Consider the following 18,832-nt stretch of genomic DNA (forward strand, 5'->3'; position numbering starts at 1 on the left):
GCAGACCATTCCCAAACCTGCTCCTCCCTGTGGAATTAGAAACATGAGTCATGCTCACTGCATTTTGCTGCCTGGTGTTTTAGATTGTGGATGTCTTGGGAAGCCTTTTCTGGTGTCACTTGTCTTTTGTTTGTTCTTCTTGAATACCTTGCTCACCCAACTGGAGTCTTCAGCAGTTCTCTCCCTGGGAAAATAGATGAAATAATGGTTGGTTCATGACAGAGCCCTGCTCCAGCTCAGAAGGTAGACAGAAACACCAATGCCATGGTTCTCAACCCTGGCTGAACATTAGAGTTCCCTAGCAAACTTTTATTTTGTAATCAATGAATGTTTATCTAAGTAACATCATGCCAACTAGTCAAATGAAACTCAGCTAAACTTTTATACAGTTATATGTCAATGCAATAAAGTTTGTCATGTGAACAAAACACATAATTTATGCCCAAGCACAAAATTATTTATGCAAACTCTTTCCAAATGTTTTATAATTAAAACTATACTTAATGTGAGAAGCAGGTATGTTTTAATATACTTGATATGATATCGAGTGGGAATATCAAAAATAAAAGTGCCTTAGGCCCTGTTCTCTGCAACTGTGGCCATAGAAAAACTCAGCCACTGCCAGAGCTACCCCAAGGCAGGAAGGGATGAGGCTGGGGGGCAGAAATACCCTTGATTCACCCTCTGATCTCCTGCTGTTGCATTCCACTGGCTAACCCCACTGGCATTCAGTCAGCAAAGGAGTCTGGGTATTGCGGTTCCCAGAGAGAAAGAAACAAACAAACAAAACAAACAAACAAAAAACAGCTTCACAGGCCCTCTCCCAATCACTGCGAAGACGATAACGGAGTACATGTTAAACAACCCAGCAACCCAGACAGTTGGTGCGCATTATGAAAAAAGATTTTCTGGGGACAATCTACAACATAGGAATATTACCCCTCTTTTTATGCTGATAGAAAATAATTTGGATTAAGGGAAGTTTTTGGTAGAGACTCTTAACTTATACTGTGCAGGATCCACCAAAGGCTAGGATGTAGCATGCCTGCCAGCTCTTTTGAACTGAGACATCAACAGAGAGTCAGATACGAGGAGGGGTACACACTCTCCCACTGCATTTAGAGAAGGAACATTCCCCAGTGTGCACAGCAGGGACTGGGGGGAATGACACTGTCAGCATGAATAGGCTCATGTCCCACACGTTGCCTTCACTGGGGAAGAGAGAAGAGGGAGTGGTGGTCTGCGAACGGTAAGGGGATGGACCGAAATCACATCCAGAAAAGGAACCCAGTGCTCCTTGGGCAGCTAAAGAGATGGAAAATATCACTTAGCTGGGCCCTCTCCCCTGACCAAAGGAAAGAACATGTTCCCAATTGAGGATACACTTACATCGCATAAGGCTTGCTCATGGTTTCCTTCACATTAGCCAGAGGCACGGTGCTTTTGGAATTTGAAGAAGCAAAGGGAGCTACAGCCAAAAATGAAAATATAGGAGACATGAGTGAGATGGGGTTGGGGAGGAGTACTTAGTCATTTTTGAAATAACAATAGGAAGTAAGTGAAATGTTCAGAAACAGTAAAGAACTTTTACTTTCAAATTCTCGTATTTGGGACCAGAGTCATGTGGTTGGATTTGACTGAGATCCAGGGCAGTGGCATCTGAAGAAGGTCTGAAGCTAACCCTTGATGTAATATTATCAGCAATTCCCTCATAAAAAGCAGCCAGTTGTGTTAGGGAAAGTTTTCAAGAAAATCTCCCACAGGGGTCTAAACTTTCTAGCATCTGCTTTATGTAATGCTTTTGTCTTTTTTGCTGGAATAGAAAATACAAATAGTTTCATGACCATTGTTCTTAAGTAAGCTCCCTTTTTTTTTTTTTTTGGCTTGCGGGATCTTAGTTCCCCAACCAGGGATTGAACCTGGGCCCACGGCAGTGAAAGCCTGCCTGCTAACCACCGGACCACCAGGGAATTCCCTTAAGTAAGCTCTTTGCATGTTTCCGATGAGTAGGGGGATATATAACACATGAATATTAATATGTAATTATGTAATACATGTAAATAAAAATAATATAGAATAAATTAATAAATTCCTCTATCTAAACTTCTTTCATTTGGGGACCTGCTGGATATCCCTCACTCTCCCAAATCTATTTGTGGCTCCTTTGTTTATGGATTTTCCTGGGACTTTTTGCAGCACCTCCCACCCCCAACAACAACATGGCCACTGCCAAACGACTGCTAACATGAACCCCTGGGGCTCCACTCTGCCCATTTCCTACAGGTGGCCCAGGATGTCACTGCTGAGACCAGCTGGAGGCTCCAACAGGATTCCTCAGCCTCAGCACTACTGATGCTAAGGGCCAGGCAATTCTTTGTTATAGGGGTTGAGCATTGCAGGATGTTTAGCAGCATCCCTGGCCTCTCCCAACTAGATGTTACCCACTTGGTGACAACCAAAAATGTCTCCAGATGTCCCCAAATGTCTCCTGGGGGGTAATATGGCCCACAGTCGAGAACCACTGGGCTATCCATACCCTCTGTCCACCCCCAGTATGAGTGAGGAACGCCAGCTCTGGGCCCAGGAGTTCTCAGACCCCTGAAGATGGCTGCCTTTAAGCACAGGTGCAATAACATAAAATAAATGCATTTCACGTAACAGGGAAGAAGAGAGCAGGTGAAAGACTTTGAAAAATTTTCTGACTCTTAATGTTCTGATATTTTTGTCTCATTGTTAAAAGAATCCAAGTGAACCTATTCAAAAAAAAAAAGAGGGGCTTCCCTGGTGGCGCAGTGGTTGAGAATCTGCCTGCCAATGCAGGGGACACGGGTTCGAGCCCTGGTCTGGGAAGATCTCACATGCCGCGGAGCAACTGGGCCCGTGAGCCACAATTGTTGAGCCTGCGCGTCTGGAGCCTGTGCTCCGCAACAAGAGAGGCCATGATAGTGAGAGGCCCACGCACCGTGATGAAAAGTGGCCCCCACTTGCCGCAATTAGAGAAAGCCCTCACACAGAAACGAAGACCCAACACAGCCATAAATAAATAAATAAATAAAATTAAAAAAAAAAAGTAAAAGCACACTTCTTTAAAAAAAAAAAAAGAAAGAAAGAAAAGAAAAGAAAAACAAAAATAAAAGACAAAGTGAACCTATTCCAGAGAAAGGGGGGTCACCCCTGACTTCAGGCAGATCCACAAAGAAGGAAACCTTGCTAATCTCTGCTACTGTTTATCGTAATAACTATGGAAGCTTGGCTGGTGGTCCATGAGGACCCTACAACCTGGCTTCAGTCCATCATTTGGGCCCCTCTCCCTTGGTCCCCACCCATACCACCCACAGTGACCAAACAGGTATCCTCTTCATCCTGAATGTACCTTGCACTTTCCTTCTCTGCACCTGAGCCTCTGGAATAAACAAAATCTGAAATGTTCTTTCTACTCTGTCAGATCCCACAAACCACAATTGTTAAAATCTTGCCCATTTCAAATCACCTGTCACCTCCAAGAAGCCTTCCTTATCTCCCCAGAGAGATGTGATCTTATTCTCTGTGAATACCCTCAACGCTGTTTTTGTTAGTTATATAGTACTTAAGAATTCCTTTTGAATTTTTTTTTAATATATATATTTTTTAATTAATTAATTTATTTATGGCTGTGTTAGGTCTTCGTTCTGTGCGAGGGCTTTCTTCTAGCTGTGGCAAGCGGGGGCCACTCTTCATCGCGGTGCGCGGGCTTCACACTATCGTGGCCTCTCTTGTTGCGGAGCACAGGCTCCAGATGCGCAGGCTCAGTAATTGTGGCTCACGGGCCTAGTCGCTCCGCGGCATGTGGGATTTTCCCAGACCAGGGCTCGAACCCGTGTCCCCTGCATTGGCAGGCAGATTCTCAACCACTGCGCCACCAGGGAAGCCCTCCTTTTGCATTTTTGAGGTTGGTATCCATGCCATTCCCTCTGTTGGAGGGGAGATTTCCTGAGAGTGAGGAATTAAGAGCTGTTCATCTTTGCAGCCCCCAGAGAGGTGCTTCACCTGTAGTAAAGAACCAGTTTTTTAAAATACTATTTACAATCCATAATGGACTAGCGCTTTTGTGAAATACAATATAAATGAATTAGTAGGAAAATGACCAAGCTCTTGGATGTCATGGCTCTACTGTATTGCTATAAACATTTCTAAATGCTTGCTCTCACTTTCTGTACTCATTTCATTGTGAACTAGTAACAAATAATTCAGGGACTGGCACCGGTCCACAGACCACTTTTTGAGTAGCATTGCCCTGGCACAGCAGCTTTCACAATAAAAAATCTACTAGAACAGCCGCTCTCAAATGTGGAGGGCTTGTAAAAAATGCAGACAGCTGGGTCCCACCCCTAGAATTTGTGATTTAGTAGGTATATGGTAGGGCCTGAGAATTTTCATTTCTAACAAGTTCTCGGGTGGTGCTATTGCTGCTAGTTGGGGAGCACACTTTGAGAATCACTGGACTAAAGAAGAAAAAAAACAAATGTCAAGTACACTGCCCTCTCGTGGTGGTCTGTCCTCATAGCAAGTAGAGCCGCTAAAGTTACGGGCTAACTTCACCAAGGCACCCCTCTAAAGCAACGGTTACCAGCAACCATGTCATTACACACTTGCCAACGCGCTCCAGACATGAGGAAGCTGTGAGAAGCCAGAAGGGTCCATACCTTGGGGCTGTTCTGGGCCCAGTTCCTCCACAGGTGGCTGTGCAGGTGATGCTGAAGAGGAACACTGGGGCAATGTTGGAGATGTCCCCACAGTGGAAGGCCCCAGGGACGTCCTGGATGACATAGATGACTGGGGGGGTGGGGATCTGGGTGGTGATCCAGTCAGTTGTACCTGCTGTGATGGTGATACAGGTGACAGCCCAGGTGTTGAGCTGGGGAGGAAGTGCACAGCTGGGAGTGATACAGGTGGCAAGTCAGTTGGAGGATGTGATGGTGATGAGGCCAGTGGCGATGCAGGTGGTGAAACAGGTGACTCCACAGGCCACTCACATGTGGATTCAGGTGTCTGCACAGGTGGGGACAGAGGTGGACCACGGCCACCTTTTCTTTCCCCTTTGGGAGCCCATTGTGTGTGAAGTTGTCTGGATTCTTCTGGACTGGCCCGCTCTGTTTGGAGGCTTGGTTGACAGTTTTCAGGGCACTCATTGCCAAGGGCGCGTTCTATCTGGCAGTACACTTCTACCCAGGGGAAAATCACTCTCTTGGAAGGAGAATTAAGGTAAGCAGCATCTAGGAAAAACAACAGCATGGGGTCACAGGTGGCATTACTAACCCCTGGCATCAGCATAGTATTTGCAAAAAATGGTTTTCCAAATTATTCTCATAAACAAGATTAGTGCTTTTCATTGTTTTTGTTCTGTTTTTGCTGCGCTGCACAACTTGCAGGATCTCAGTTCCCCGATCAGGGATTGAACCCCAGCAGCAAACGCCTAGAATTCTAACCACTAGGCCACCAGGGAACTCCTGGATTAGTGCTTTTCAATGGCCTTTCTTTACTTACTTGAATTTATATTGAATATTTGATTGTGTATTGATCCACTTATTCAATGGATACTTATTGAGCATCTAATATGTGCCAGGCATTATACCAGGCACTGAGGAGTTGAAGGAGACAAAAATAGGCCTCTTGGAGCTTACAGTCTAGCCTGGGGGCAGGCACTAACCACCCCAATAACCTCAAGTTTTAACCAAGACAAGTGCTAGGAAGTGAAGAATGTGTTACTAGGAGAGACGGGAACAGGGAGGGCTTCCCAGAGGGAGTGACATTTGAGCTGAGACGTGACAGGGGAGAGGTCCAGGGGGTGGTCAGGGTGGGATGAGGAGGAGCATTTCAGGCAGAGCGAACAGCACACACAAAGGTCGCAGGTTCGAGGGAGCAGGAGGAAGCCAAGGCCCTGCAAGGTCAGTGTAGGTGGAACAGGGGTGGGGATACTTGTGATGGGAGATGGGGCTGAGGAGGCCACAGGGGCCAGACCATGCAAGGGCTTAGAGGCGGCATCAAAGACCCTTGGTTTTCATAGAGACCATGAAGACTTATGAGCAGAGAGGTGAAGACCTGTCTCTGGTTTTGACAAGATCACTCTGGCTGCTGTGCAGAGACTCACTGAGAAAAGCAAGAGGGGACCCAGGGCACCCTGTCAGGGTTCTGAGAGAGGTGTGTGGGGCTTCCCCTTGGAAGGAGATAGAGGATTCTGCTTAGGAGGTAAAATAAATGAGAACTGACGATGGATTGATTGGGGGGTGAGGGGAAGGATGTGGCTTACACCAGCAGTCCCCAACCTTTTTGGCACCAGGGACCAGTTTTGAGGAAGACAATTTTTCCACAGATGGGGAGGGGGGGATTACATAATTGGATGAATGTCAGTGCCATTGGCTCAGAATACAACCATGGAGGGGTGGGTCTGGGGAGAAGTGGGGAGAGTGAAGTTTGTTTTGGAGACATGTTGAGTGTAGGGAGCCTTTGAGATGTCCAAGGAGAGATGACAAGTGGGTAGCTGGATATATGTGTTTGGATCTCAGAGAGGAGATGAGGGTTAGAGATATATATTTGGGAGCCCCACCTATGGATGGTAACTGAAGCCATAATGGTGGCAGTGGAGGAGTTGGCCTAGGGAGGAAAAGCAGAGTGAGAAGAGGAAGGAGCCAGGATTGATCAGGAGAGGTGGAGAGGGGAACCCAGGGAAAGTTTTCTAAAACAGACAAGCCTGGGGTAGATTTAAACGTTGCTGGTAAGGATCCAGTTGAGAGATGGAGGTTGGAGAGAGAGGGAATAATGGAAAACTAGAGAATCCTGAGATTGGAATGGTGTCTGAGCCCAGGTGGTTGGGTGAGCTTTAGACAGGAAGAGGGATGCTTCCTTTCATATGCTAAGAAGGAGGGGGTCAGGGAAAGGTGAGTCTGTATATTTGGTGGTACAAAGTTGAGAGAACTCCCCTCTCATGGTTTTGGTTTTTCCTGTGAAGTAGGAAGTCAGGTGGGGTAGGAGGCTGGAAATCAGGAGCAGAAGGTTTGAGGTGGTGATTGCAGAGGATGAGAGAATAGGTTGACAAGAAAAACATAGTGCGATTGTTTTCTGTGTGGAAATTCACAAACCATTTCTAAAATTCATATAAAATGACAAAAGACCTAGAATAACCAAATCAACTTTGAAAATATGACAAAGGAGAAAGGCTTTTTGTGATCTTGGGTGAGGCAAAGATTTCTTAGATAAAGACACCAAAAGCATGATCCACAAAGGAAAAAATTTAATATGGACCCTATCGAAATGATAAACTTCTCCTTTTCAGAAGACACTGTTAAGGAGTTGGAAAGAGAAATCACAGACTGGGAGAAAATATTTGCAAATCATATTTCTGATAAAGGGTATTTATCTAGAATACATAAAAGCTCTTAACAAGAAAACAAACAATTCCATTTTTTAAATGGGCAAAAGATGGGAATTCCCTGGCAGTCCAGTGGTTAGCACTCTACGCTTTCATTGCTGAGGGCCCAGGTTCTATCCCTGGTTGGAGAACTAAGATCCCACAAGCTCCCACAAGCTGTGTGCGGTGCGGCCAAAAAAATAAAAATAAAAAATAAAAATAAATGGGCAAAAGAGTCAATTGAAACGGCTCCCAATGGCCAAAGGTGGAATAATTTGAGTAACAAAATAAATAAAGTAGGACTGAGTAATAACCCACAGTATAAAATAAGTATCAACGAGTCCATACTAATATAAACAAATGATTGAATAGGTAAACAAATGATTGAATAGGCGGAGAAAGAGACACATCTCTCATGATGAAGAATTCCCAATAATTTCTGTAGATACTCAGCCCTTAAGGAAATGGAGAATAACTCCCTACTTCTTAGTGACTTCCTTCCAAAGAGCACAGTATGGAAAGGAAGAGTAGATTTACAGTGGAAAAACCTGACAAACACCACCTCACAGCATGTACCCTTGATACAACGTGATGAGAATGGCACTTTGCCTCTGTGGTCTTTCCCCCGCAAACCCACAACCCCAGTCTAATCATGAGAAAAACACCAAGCAAATCCCAACTGAGGGACATTCTACAAAATATCTGGCCAGTAGGTCATTAAAAACAAGGAGAGTCTGAGCAACTGTGACAGACAAGAGAAGCCTAAGGAGACAGCACAACTAAGTGTGATGAGGGATCCTGAATGGGATCCTGGGCCAGAAAAAGGACATTAGGTAAAAACTAAGGCAATCTGAATAAAGTATGGACTTTAGTTCGTAACGATTTATCAACATTGGTTCACTAATTGTAAACAATATACCATACTATGCACCAAATGTGTACCATGCTATAACATCTAACAAGTGTGAGACCTAAAACAATAGGGAAACCTAGATGTGGAGTATATGGAAACTGTCTGTACTGTTTTCACATTTTTTCTGTAAATCTAAAATGATTCTAAAAAATAAAGCCTATTAAAGGTCTAGGGGAAAATGGGCAAAAGAGTTGAACAGACACTTCACCAAAGAATATATATGAACAACTAATAAGCCAAGGAAAAGATGCTCAGCATCATTAGTCATTAGGGAAATGCAAATTAAAACCACAATAGGATACTACCACATACCTATTAGAATGGCTAATATTAAAAAGACTGACCATACCAAGTGTTGGTGACAATGTGGGGAAACTGGAATTCTCATTCACTGTTGGGAATGTAAAATGGTACAACCACTCTAGAAAACAATTTGGTAACTTCTTAAAAAGTTAGACATACATTCTGGGTATGTTTCTCAGTCCATACATATCCATAAGTATTGAAAATAGGATCTCGAAGAGATATCTGCACACCCATGTTCATTGCAGTATTATTCACAATAGCCAAGAGGTGGAAGCAACCCAAATGTCCACTGACGAATGAATAGATAAAGAAAATCTGCTCTATATGCACGATGGAATATTATTTAGCCTTAAGGAAGGAAATCCTGTCACATGCTACAACATGCATGAATCTTGAGGACGTTATACGTGAAATAAACCAGTCACAAATAGACAAATACTGTTATGATTCCACTTACATGAGGTACCTAAAGTATTCAAACTCATAGAAACAGAATGGTGGTTGCCAGGGTCTAGGGGGTGGGGGAAAAGGAGAGTTGGTTAATGGGTGTAGAGTTTCATTTTTGCAAGATGGAAAAGTTCGGGAGATTGGTTGCACACCAGTGTATGTTTAACACTACTGAATTGTACACTTAAAATGGCTAAGATGGTAAATTTTATGTTATGTGTGTTTTACTACAATTATATACATTACATTTTATATTAAAATATTATATGTTATACATATATTTGTAGACATATATATATTACATATTAAACATGCATCCACCATATGATCGGGTCATTCCATTCCTGGGTATTTACCCAAGAGAAATGAAAGCATTTGTCCATACAGAAATTCATGCATGAAAGTACATAACAGCTTTATTCATAACAGCCCCAAATTGGATACAACTTAAATGCCCATTAACAGGTGAATGGATAAATGAACTGTGGTATATTCATACAGTGGATTGGAATGCAAAAAGGAATGAACTATTTATACCATGCAACGACATGGGTGAATCTCAGAATAATTATGCTGAGTGAAAGAATGCAGACAAAAAAGAATTCATACTATAAGAGTTCATCTATCAAAAACTCTAAAAATGCAAATTAATCTATAATGACAGAAAGACATCAGGGTTTGCTTGGGGAAGGTGGGAGGGATCCCAAAGGGGCATGAGGAAACTTCAGGCATGATGGATTGTTCCCTATCTTGATTGTGGTGCTGGTTTCACAGGTGTGTGTGTCTGTGTCTGTGTGTCTGTGTCTGTGTCAAAACTTACCCAATTGTGATTGGGAGGAAGGGAGGGAAGAAGGTTGGTCTGGCCGGGCATGGCTGGATATGGGATGGATATTTCAGACATGGCATCCTCTGAGCTCCAACCTCACTCAACGCCCATGTACATGTGTCTGTGTGGGGAATATGGATTTTCAAGGATGCCAGCAAGCCGTGTCCTTCCCTTTGGTAGAAGGCTGCTGTCGGGGAGGCCAAGGGTGGAGAGGGAGGCTCACCTGGTGGCAGGAATAATTAGGTAGATGTGAACCCTTAGGAGGGAGGAGAAAGAGGATGCCAGGATGTGAGCGGAGGAGTTGAGGGTGACACCTTGCAGGTGTGGCTTCCTACCTGAGCTGACCCCCTTTCAGAAAGTAGGCAGGAGGCTGGAGCAGACTTCCGTTTTCTGTTCCCAGATGGTAGGTAGGGATTTCTCAGGCTATGTCAGTATTTCCTGCTTGCATCTGGTGCCGGGAGAAAACTCCAGGCCCACCAAACCCAAGAGGATTTAGGTGCTGGAGCTGAAACTTGCACTGAGAAAGCCACGCACACATTTGCAAATTGGAAGAGGAAGCAAAAACAGCTGGCAGCCAGCACGAGTTTTTTTCTCCCTTATGAGTTGTGTCTGTTCCTACTTGGAGTGATTCCAGGGCCATTGGGGAAAACCTGCCATCCTCCATATACTGCCCCAATTCAGGAGTGGTTGCCTGCAATGCTACTATTAGAGTTTCATCCTTGGGTTTAAGACTGCCATTCATACCTGTGAAAATGTCCACAGCAGCTAAGGGTGGAAGGGGGGAGGGTGAGAGGGTAAGGGGCTACTGAGAAATGGGGGAGACTAGAGATGCTTAACAACCCACTTTGTAAGTCTTCCCAGGGCTTGCCCTGAGAGGAAGAGAAAGGAAAAGTTCTAGGGGAGAGACAGGTGTGGAGGCAGCCAGGTAGCCAGGCTGCAATCTGAGGTGTAGCGGGATTTCCTGGGGCAGGGAATTGGTGTCTGCTCCGAGATCCAAGAAGCAAATCAGGGGCTCCCCAAACCTCAAGCCCTTAATATACACCATCACTGAGGAAAGAATGGAGGGGCTCCCCACCTGGGGCAGAAAGGACCACAGGCCCTAGCCATACCTTCCTATTCCCTAAGCTCTGTAGGTGAGACCTCAGCTCCACCACCACCACACCCCTCAGGTCGTCCTCCTGTTGGACACTGGGGGCTCAGCTTCACAGCTGTCACCTGTGAAAATGTGGAAGATGGGGCAGTTGTCAGGGGACAGTCAGGGTTAGGAGGAGTCTATATGCAGAGAGGTGAGAGGAGGGGCCTGTCCCTGAGGTCAGAGGGGGCAGTGGACTGGATTGACCGTGGCTAGGAATAAAACTCAGAGGTAGGTTCCACCATCAGCCACCTTGTACAGATGAGAAAACAGGCCCCAGGAGATGAATTACTTGCTCAAGGTCACATAGTTGGTGTGTCAAAAACCAGGATCTAAACCCTTTTTACAGATTTGGAACTAAGACTCAGAGAGGGAGAGTGATTTCCTGGAGCTCACACAGCTTGGGGGATGGGAATCCTGGCCCAGGGCTACTTGCCTCCAGAGCCCACATTCTCTCCATCCTGTGCTCCTGCTCCCTACACCCCTGGTCGGGAGAATGGACCCAGGAGAAAGTAAAGAGTTAGGACAGGGGAGCTTAGGAAAGCAGGAAGCAATTTTTTGGCTGCACCACGCGGCATGCAGGATCTTAGTTCCTCAACCAGGGATTGAACCTGCACCCCCTGCAGTGGAAGCACGGAGTCTTAATCACTGGACTGCCAGGGAAGTCCCAGCAGGAAGCAATTTTGAAGAAAAAAAGTGCGCATATCTTACGAGAAAAACCTCATTCAACCCCTTAATCTCACTCCTTAAATATATTTTTTAAACTACATACACAAAAAGTTCACCACAGCATTGTTTATAATAGTGAACATTTGGAAACTCAAAGAATGATCAAAGTATTCTGTACAACTGTGATGGAATATTATACAGGTGCCAAAAAGCCAGTTACAAAGACCATACAGCAACATGAAAAAAAATTTATGATATAACATTAGGTAAACACCCTTTGATCCAGAAATCCCTTTTTTCTGGAAATATGCTCTATGGAATTAATTCTAAACATAGAAAAACATTTTTTCTTTCCTTTTAACAAAGATGTTTGCATGGCCTTCATGGAGTTAGAGTGTTTAGTGCATGCCATTGGAGTCTTCCTTCCACCCAGATAATGCACAGAGGATACACAGGGGTGGGACCATGCTTTCCAAACCAACCTAGGGCAAGGGCTCTTCTCTCTCATTTGTTGATCAATATGTCACTCAAAAGTCTCACACAAACATAAACTAGTCACATCTAGTTCTACATTAACAATACTGTTTCATTGGAAAGATAATAAAATGCAAGAAAATGTAATGATATGAGAATGGGATGCTCCAGGGAGATATGAGCTATGTATTTCCTAAGCATAGTTTTTAAATTCAGAAATACATTTGTACAAAAGCCCTAGACACTGTCCCATCAGTTAACCTAAAGCCCCTTTTCCACAGTGGTCCTAATTTCTGGCCACAGTAACATCTGGACAATGAAGGCTGTCAGGTCCCTGTGCCCATTTCCAGCTCTCCTGGGTGAAGAGCACCTCCAGTTCCCAAATTGGGGGGAAATGCTCCTCTATCCAGCCTTCTACTTCCTGTCTTTGCCCCACCTTCCTCCTCTTCCTCGGGGCGCCACACGGTACTTACTCAGCCGCCGCAAGTACGAAACGGCATCTTCATACCCTCGGTAGTAATAATTGTGCAGGATCTGCAAGGTGGGGCACCAGGAAAATAACTAAGACTGTAGCAACAGAGAGACCCATAGTCCCCCCTCCCAAAGCAGCTGCTTTCATTGCTCTTAAGCTTTATATGATGAGCTTTTCAAAATGTGCCCATCCTTCACTACCTGCTAAGAACAGCTGATCATCAGCTTCCCCTGGGCAGGAGAGGGTGCGATGTTTATAGTAGAACCAGAGAAGGGCATTTGGACAGTATAAGGAGCAGCATTTGGAGACTGGGTTCAAATCCCAGTGCTGCCACTTATTGGCTGGGTGGCTGTGTGAATGCAACCTCTCACAGCCTCAGTTTCTTCACTTGTAAAATGGGAATAATAACAGTATCTATCACAAAGGATGCTGGAGGATTACACCAGTTATGCCCACAATGCCTTTTCTGTAAAGGGCCAAACAGTAAATATTTGGGGCTTTGTAGGCCACATATAGTCTCTGTCACTTCTTCTTGTTTTTTTTTTGTTTTTTTTTTTTTAACGATGCTTTAAAAATAGAAAGTCCATTCTTAGCTCACAGGCTGTATAAAAACAAGTCATATGCTGGATTTGGCCCCTGGGCCATAGTTTGCTGAACCCACATTGCATGTCAAAATGGGAAAGTTCAGCCAACATTGCTATCAGTGGTTCTGAGATCATCTCATTTTACAGGGGAGAAAATTGAGGCTGGGAGCACTTAGGGCCCTTGTAGCAGCAAGACCGGAATACAGCTTTAGGAGGAAGTTTAAGGGATCATTTGAGATGGACTGAGTGGGCCTCATTGTCTCCCCCATCCCACTCCAGCCCCCATCACCCTTTCCGGCTCTCCTTGCCCACCCCCCAGGTCCCTCCTGTCTCTTACCACCAGGTCTGGGGGGAACAGGGCATGGGTCATCCTGGCGATGTTCTCCAGAGAGAACTGGAAAGAGCAGTTGAACATGCGGAAGTCACAGAAGATGGCGGGGCAGTCCCGCGGGCAGATGTCCTGCTGACCACTGAAGGTGGAGATGGTGATGGAGTCCGTCCAGAAGGAGCAGGGCTGCATGCCCGAGAAGCCCCCGTCGATGTACCGCTGCAGGGCGGATGGGGGAGGCAGAGTGAGAAATGCTCATCTGGGGTCATAGGTCCTCTCCCCCACTCAAGGAGAGCAAGGAAATGGGTCCCTTGGGAGAAGGTTTGACACCGAGGTCCGGGGGCATCCATACTCTGGATGAAGCAGGAGCGAATGCTTCCCTGTCACGTTACCCCTCGTGGAGTCCCTCAGTGGTTGAGGGCAGGGCCGGGGAAAGGAGCTCATCCACAGGGCCTTTTGAGAAGGTGCACATGTGGTGGGTCTGAGCAGGTTGTGAAATATCCCTCCTCCAGACTGCCCTGGGTCCAAGCTGCCTCCCTCTGTTGAGGTCAGACACCCTCAACACCCTCCAGAGCACCCCTGACCACCCTGTGTCCACCCTCAAGTCCCTTCCCCTCTTGGGGCTTCTGTTTCCTCAGCTGTGAACAAAGGATCACAGATACTGAGGCTCTAACTCTCTGGGTGCCTGCAAATTAAATGAATGACATGCAATACGGGGGTCCATCTACTAGCTGATTCCTAATCTCTGGATCTCATTTTCTCTATACACAAAATGAGGAGGGGGCATAGGTTAAATCTTCCTACTCAGAGTGTCGTCCGTGGGCCGGCAGCACCGGCATCAGCTGAAGTTGATTAGAGGTACAGAGTCTCAGACCTGCTGGATTTTCCTGCTGGGAAAATCTGGCAAACCTGTGGAGCCTTGACTTGCTGGGTTCAGTAATGTGTTGGTGGGTCCAGAGAGAAGCCCAACTTAGGGGGAGAAGGTCTTCTTAAAGCCCCAGAAATCTATCTATGCTGGGAATTCTGAGTAGGAAACCACAAGGACCTTTTCAATTCTTGGTCTTGCCACTGAATTCTGAGACCACTCCTCCCATATGTGGGTCACAGGGGCCCTGAGGCACCCCTGGATCCCAGCTCACCCCCGCCCCACACTGAGGTACTTACCACGCCACGGTAAGTTGGAGGAATGAGGCCGCAGTACACAGGGACAAAGCAGCTGCAGTACAGGGCCTGTGGGGGAGAGAACAGGGTTGAGATGCCCAAGGCCTGGGGGCTGGGTGGGGAGGGATCACCTGCAGGCATCTGGGCCACCATCAGCCTGGCCCTCCTTAAACCCAAGGTGGAGTCAATGCCCTGGGAAGTGGAGCCCCAAGTTCAGCTCCTGGCTGGATCCTTGGTAACCTACTTGGTCAGGCTGGGCCGGATGTCCCAGTTTTAAAGGGAGAGAGTGGCCTCAATGATCTCCAGGGTTCCTTCTAGCACCAAATTTCCATGAATCCGATGGGATTCAAAAACCATTAATGTGTCTGGCCTGGGCCTGGAATCAAAGGAGGGTGAGATGCCTACCCTTGGGAATGCTCAGAGGGGGAGCAAGCAAGTAGGTAACAGTACATGGGGTGACAGGTGCTGTGATGGAGGTGAGCATGGGCATCGTGGTCCCAAAGAAGAAGCACCCAACCCAGGGGTTGCAAGGCAGGCAGGTGATGAAGGAAAGTTCCCTGGCAGGAGTGACTGGAGTCTCACCAAGCAGGTGAAGTGGGGTGGGAAGGAGGGAAGGGCATCCGGCACAAGGCAGGAGGCATGGCAGGTGCAGACACAGAGGCCTGCTTTGTGTGATTTGCTCTGGTTGGCATGGGTAAGAGTGGGAGGTGGTGGGAGAGGGCTGGGGAGAGAAAAGTCTTGAAGAGCTGGGTGCTAATAAACCCAGGGGACATGAGGTAGCTGGAGGAGATATCCATGTCCCTGCCTATTCATCCCCAACCCCCAGGGTCAAGGCCATGCCAGTGTGGGGATGTGAGGATGGGTGGCGAGGGTCTTGTATTCAGAGGAGGGGAGGGGAGTGGAAATATGGGTGGGGAGTCATGCAGCTCAACTCTTGTCCTGAAAGAAAATTGGACATATCCACAGCACTCTCCAGCAATAATAAGTCATAACTAAAATGTATATTAATGAGCTTAGAACAATCCACTGTCAGAATCCCCTTTCCTAAGTGTCAACCCATTTAGTGATAACACAATCCTTTTTATCAAGGACCAGTGGAAGAGAGGGGGCAGAGGGAAGCTGTTCCCACAAACTGGGAGTAATTTAGTGGGGAAACACTGAAGTCCAGGCCCTAGAGGAGCCATGGGACCTCTGTTGGTAATACAAATGGGCCTCTGAGAAGCTGCAGGATTAGAGCAGAGGGCAAGACAGAGGCAAAAGGAGGCAGACTCTGAGTGCTGAAGTGTAGGATGGTGAGCAAGTCTGATTAGTTTTTGGCGTCTCTGGGTCCATCTTGTCTAACGGCGTGCCTGACACAGAGAGATAGATGCCAGGAGGGTGAAGGGAGGGAAAAACTAGGGAGGCAGAAAGTAGAAGGAAGGAAGTGAGGCAGACAAGTGGACCATCCCAGAGGCCCGTCAAGAGAAGCAGGGCCAGCCTCTCCTTTCCTGCCCCAACTCCCTGGGCTCCGCCCCCACTCCCTGGCCCCGCCCCACTCCCTAGCCCCACCCTTATTCCCAGGTCCCGCCCTCTTGCCTCGATGAGCTCTTCCTTGGATGTATATTCTGAAACCACAACACTCTCTCCATCCGTGAACCGGGTGAGGCTCACGTGGAGCTTCCCCGTGGCGACCTTGTAGGAGTCCTCAGGCAGGACCCGGTACAGAAACTGCCTCATCATCTGCACCAGCTTACAGGACGGGGACAAGGGCCCCAAGAAGGATTTCTTCACCTCGGCCACACCCACATTGAGGACTCGGAGGTACTCATCTGTGGAGGAAGCAGAGAGGAGCGGGAGCTCAGCGGCCCCCGTGGCAAAAAGAGGTCAAGGGCGATTTCGCCATCTCATCCTGCATCCAACAAATGAGGAGACCTATAATTCTGATGCAGGGAAGGTCTCAGGCATCAACCTGTCATTCTGCACATAAGGGAAGCAAGGCATGGAGGAACGAAGTCACTGGCTCCAGAGAGCCCACAGCTAGTCAGGCGTCCTGACTCCTTCCTATTGAGGCAGAGGAACCACTTTTCTACCCCAGATAGCCTTCCCTATCACCATGCCTGAAGTCCACCACCAGACTGCATTCTTTCGAGTCTTAGAGGCTTTTGGCCCCATATGAGATTCCCATTAAATATGGCTGAAAGCCTTCACCAAGTGACACCCTGGGACGCTTGCTTAGTGCTGGCGAAGTCTGTGGGGCTGCTGACCTTGAGGCAGGGGAATTACAGGGAGGGGTGAACTTGGTCTTGAAGCCATTGCATCATCTTCCTTTTATGGCCCCTGGTACAGGCCTGAGAGGGAGAAGGCCCTAAATTACAGACCCAAAGCTGTGCTGCAGGGGTTCCCAGGAGGGCGAGATAAACCTTCTGTCTCCTTCTGAGAGGAGCACAGCCTGGGCACATAAGGGCCTACACGTGCCAGATGGGGCTTGGAGGGCAGCTGCGTTGTCCAAGGGCTGGCAGAGGAAGGTGTAACCCACCTGCCCCCCACAATCCCCAGAATTCTACCAGGGAAGTTAGAGTTGTAAGCTTAATAAGAAGTGCTATCACAGCAATACTGTGAGGTAGGTGTTTCTGTCCCCATTTACTGATCAGGAAACTGAGGTTCGGAGAGCTAATATAAGTTGCCCAAGGTCAACCATCTAGTAAGTGTACAAAGTGGGATTTTAACCTAGAGTGTGTGACCCCGGAACCCATACTCCTTCCGCTACAGTAAGGTAAAAGCTTTCAGAGCTGGGCCTGTACCTGCCTCTGGCCAATTGCTGCTAATTTCTACCTTGTGCAAACCCACTGGGAAAATCAGGAGTAGAAATAGCTCTGAAAAGAACTGCTAATTTTTTAAACAAATATTTAATTGTAAAACATCATATACAGAAGAACTTTCTTACAATTAGTGTCATGCAGCAAGAGCTACCTGGGAAGTTGTACAGTCATGAACTCTTTGCCACTGGAGGTAACCAAGCAGAGGCAGGACAAGTACCTCAGTCAAAGAACTTATCAAAGGGATTCCTGCATGGGTGGTAAGGGCTAAGATTCCTTCCAACCCTGAGATTCTGGGATTCTCATGGGCACCTGACAGTAAATCTGAGAAGCCATCACAGTGCACGTTACTTTCCTGTTTACAAATAGAGCATCTGAAGCACAGAATGTTTAAGTGATCTGCCCAAGGTCACACACAGCAATCTGGGGACAAACCAAAGCTAGGGATGCTCTACTCCTCTTGCATTTTACTATTCACAGATTATTCCTCATTAATCCGGGGAGCGGGTAAGATAAGGAACTTTCGTATCATTTTATAGGTGTAGAAGCTGAGGCAGAGAAAAGCTAAGTGTCCTACCCGAGGTCAGACAGCCAGGCAGTATTTGTTCTGACTCCAGACTCCACCTTCTTTCCCTGAGTGTTGGACTGATCCCAGAGGCTGAGCAGCCTGGGTTGCCATGGTGACGGCTTTTTCTCTCCAACATTCAGAATCACAGCTGCCTCTGTGTAGTAGGGGCTGACCTGCTCAACACAGCGCCTTAGCCATCACTCCCTTACAGGGGAGGGTGCTCCTGGCTAGCTGGGAAGGCCCTGCAGTTTTAGCAAGGTTAGCTTTACCAAGTACCAACTTGTACAAACTGGTTTGCCTCAAGGGAGGGCGGCAGCCAACCCACCAGTCGTGAAGCAACTGAGCATTTTGATACCAAGGTGTTGGGTCACTGAGTTCTTGCTCGCAAGACCAGTCAGGATGGGGAGTGGAAACAGGGTGGGGACTCGCTGTTTTGGAAATTCTTAATGAGCAGCTTGAAGTGGCCTCACAAGGGTTGGTGGCCTTTCCCACAATGCCTCAGAGCCAGGAGCACCTGATTCAGCTTGCCCGTACACTCCTGGACTCCCAGCAGGAGGTGCTTGCTGGGACCACTGGAAGGAAATTTGTTCTCATTGCACAAGAAATACATGTTCATTGTAGGAAAAAAAATTTTTTTTAATGCAGATAAGCAAAAAGAAAAAAATTTTAATGTCTTAGAATCCATCCACCCAGAGATTAACATTCGGTTTATGTCTTCCTAGACTATATATTTTATATTTATTCTTACTTATAAGAATACTTATATGGAGTCA

General features: G+C 46.7%; 1 protein-coding gene across 1 annotated transcript in view; it reads right to left on the reverse strand.

The window, feature by feature from the left end:
- Positions 1-54: 54 nt before the first annotated feature.
- Positions 55-18,832, reverse strand: part of PNPLA1 (patatin like phospholipase domain containing 1) — a 38,497-nt gene continuing 19,719 nt past the window's right edge. The window contains exons 2-8 of the mRNA XM_061195121.1: positions 16,272-16,504; positions 14,700-14,765; positions 13,545-13,754; positions 12,625-12,685; positions 4,685-5,252; positions 1,390-1,476; positions 55-184 (exon numbers count right to left, since the gene is read on the reverse strand). Coding sequence (XP_061051104.1) covers positions 55-184; positions 1,390-1,476; positions 4,685-5,252; positions 12,625-12,685; positions 13,545-13,754; positions 14,700-14,765; positions 16,272-16,504 — 1,355 coding nt within the window. The remainder of the gene's footprint in view (positions 185-1,389; positions 1,477-4,684; positions 5,253-12,624; positions 12,686-13,544; positions 13,755-14,699; positions 14,766-16,271; positions 16,505-18,832) is intronic.

The sequence above is a fragment of the Eubalaena glacialis genome, chromosome 7 (genome assembly GCF_028564815.1).
Source record: "Eubalaena glacialis isolate mEubGla1 chromosome 7, mEubGla1.1.hap2.+ XY, whole genome shotgun sequence".
Lineage (NCBI taxonomy): Eukaryota > Metazoa > Chordata > Mammalia > Artiodactyla > Balaenidae > Eubalaena > Eubalaena glacialis.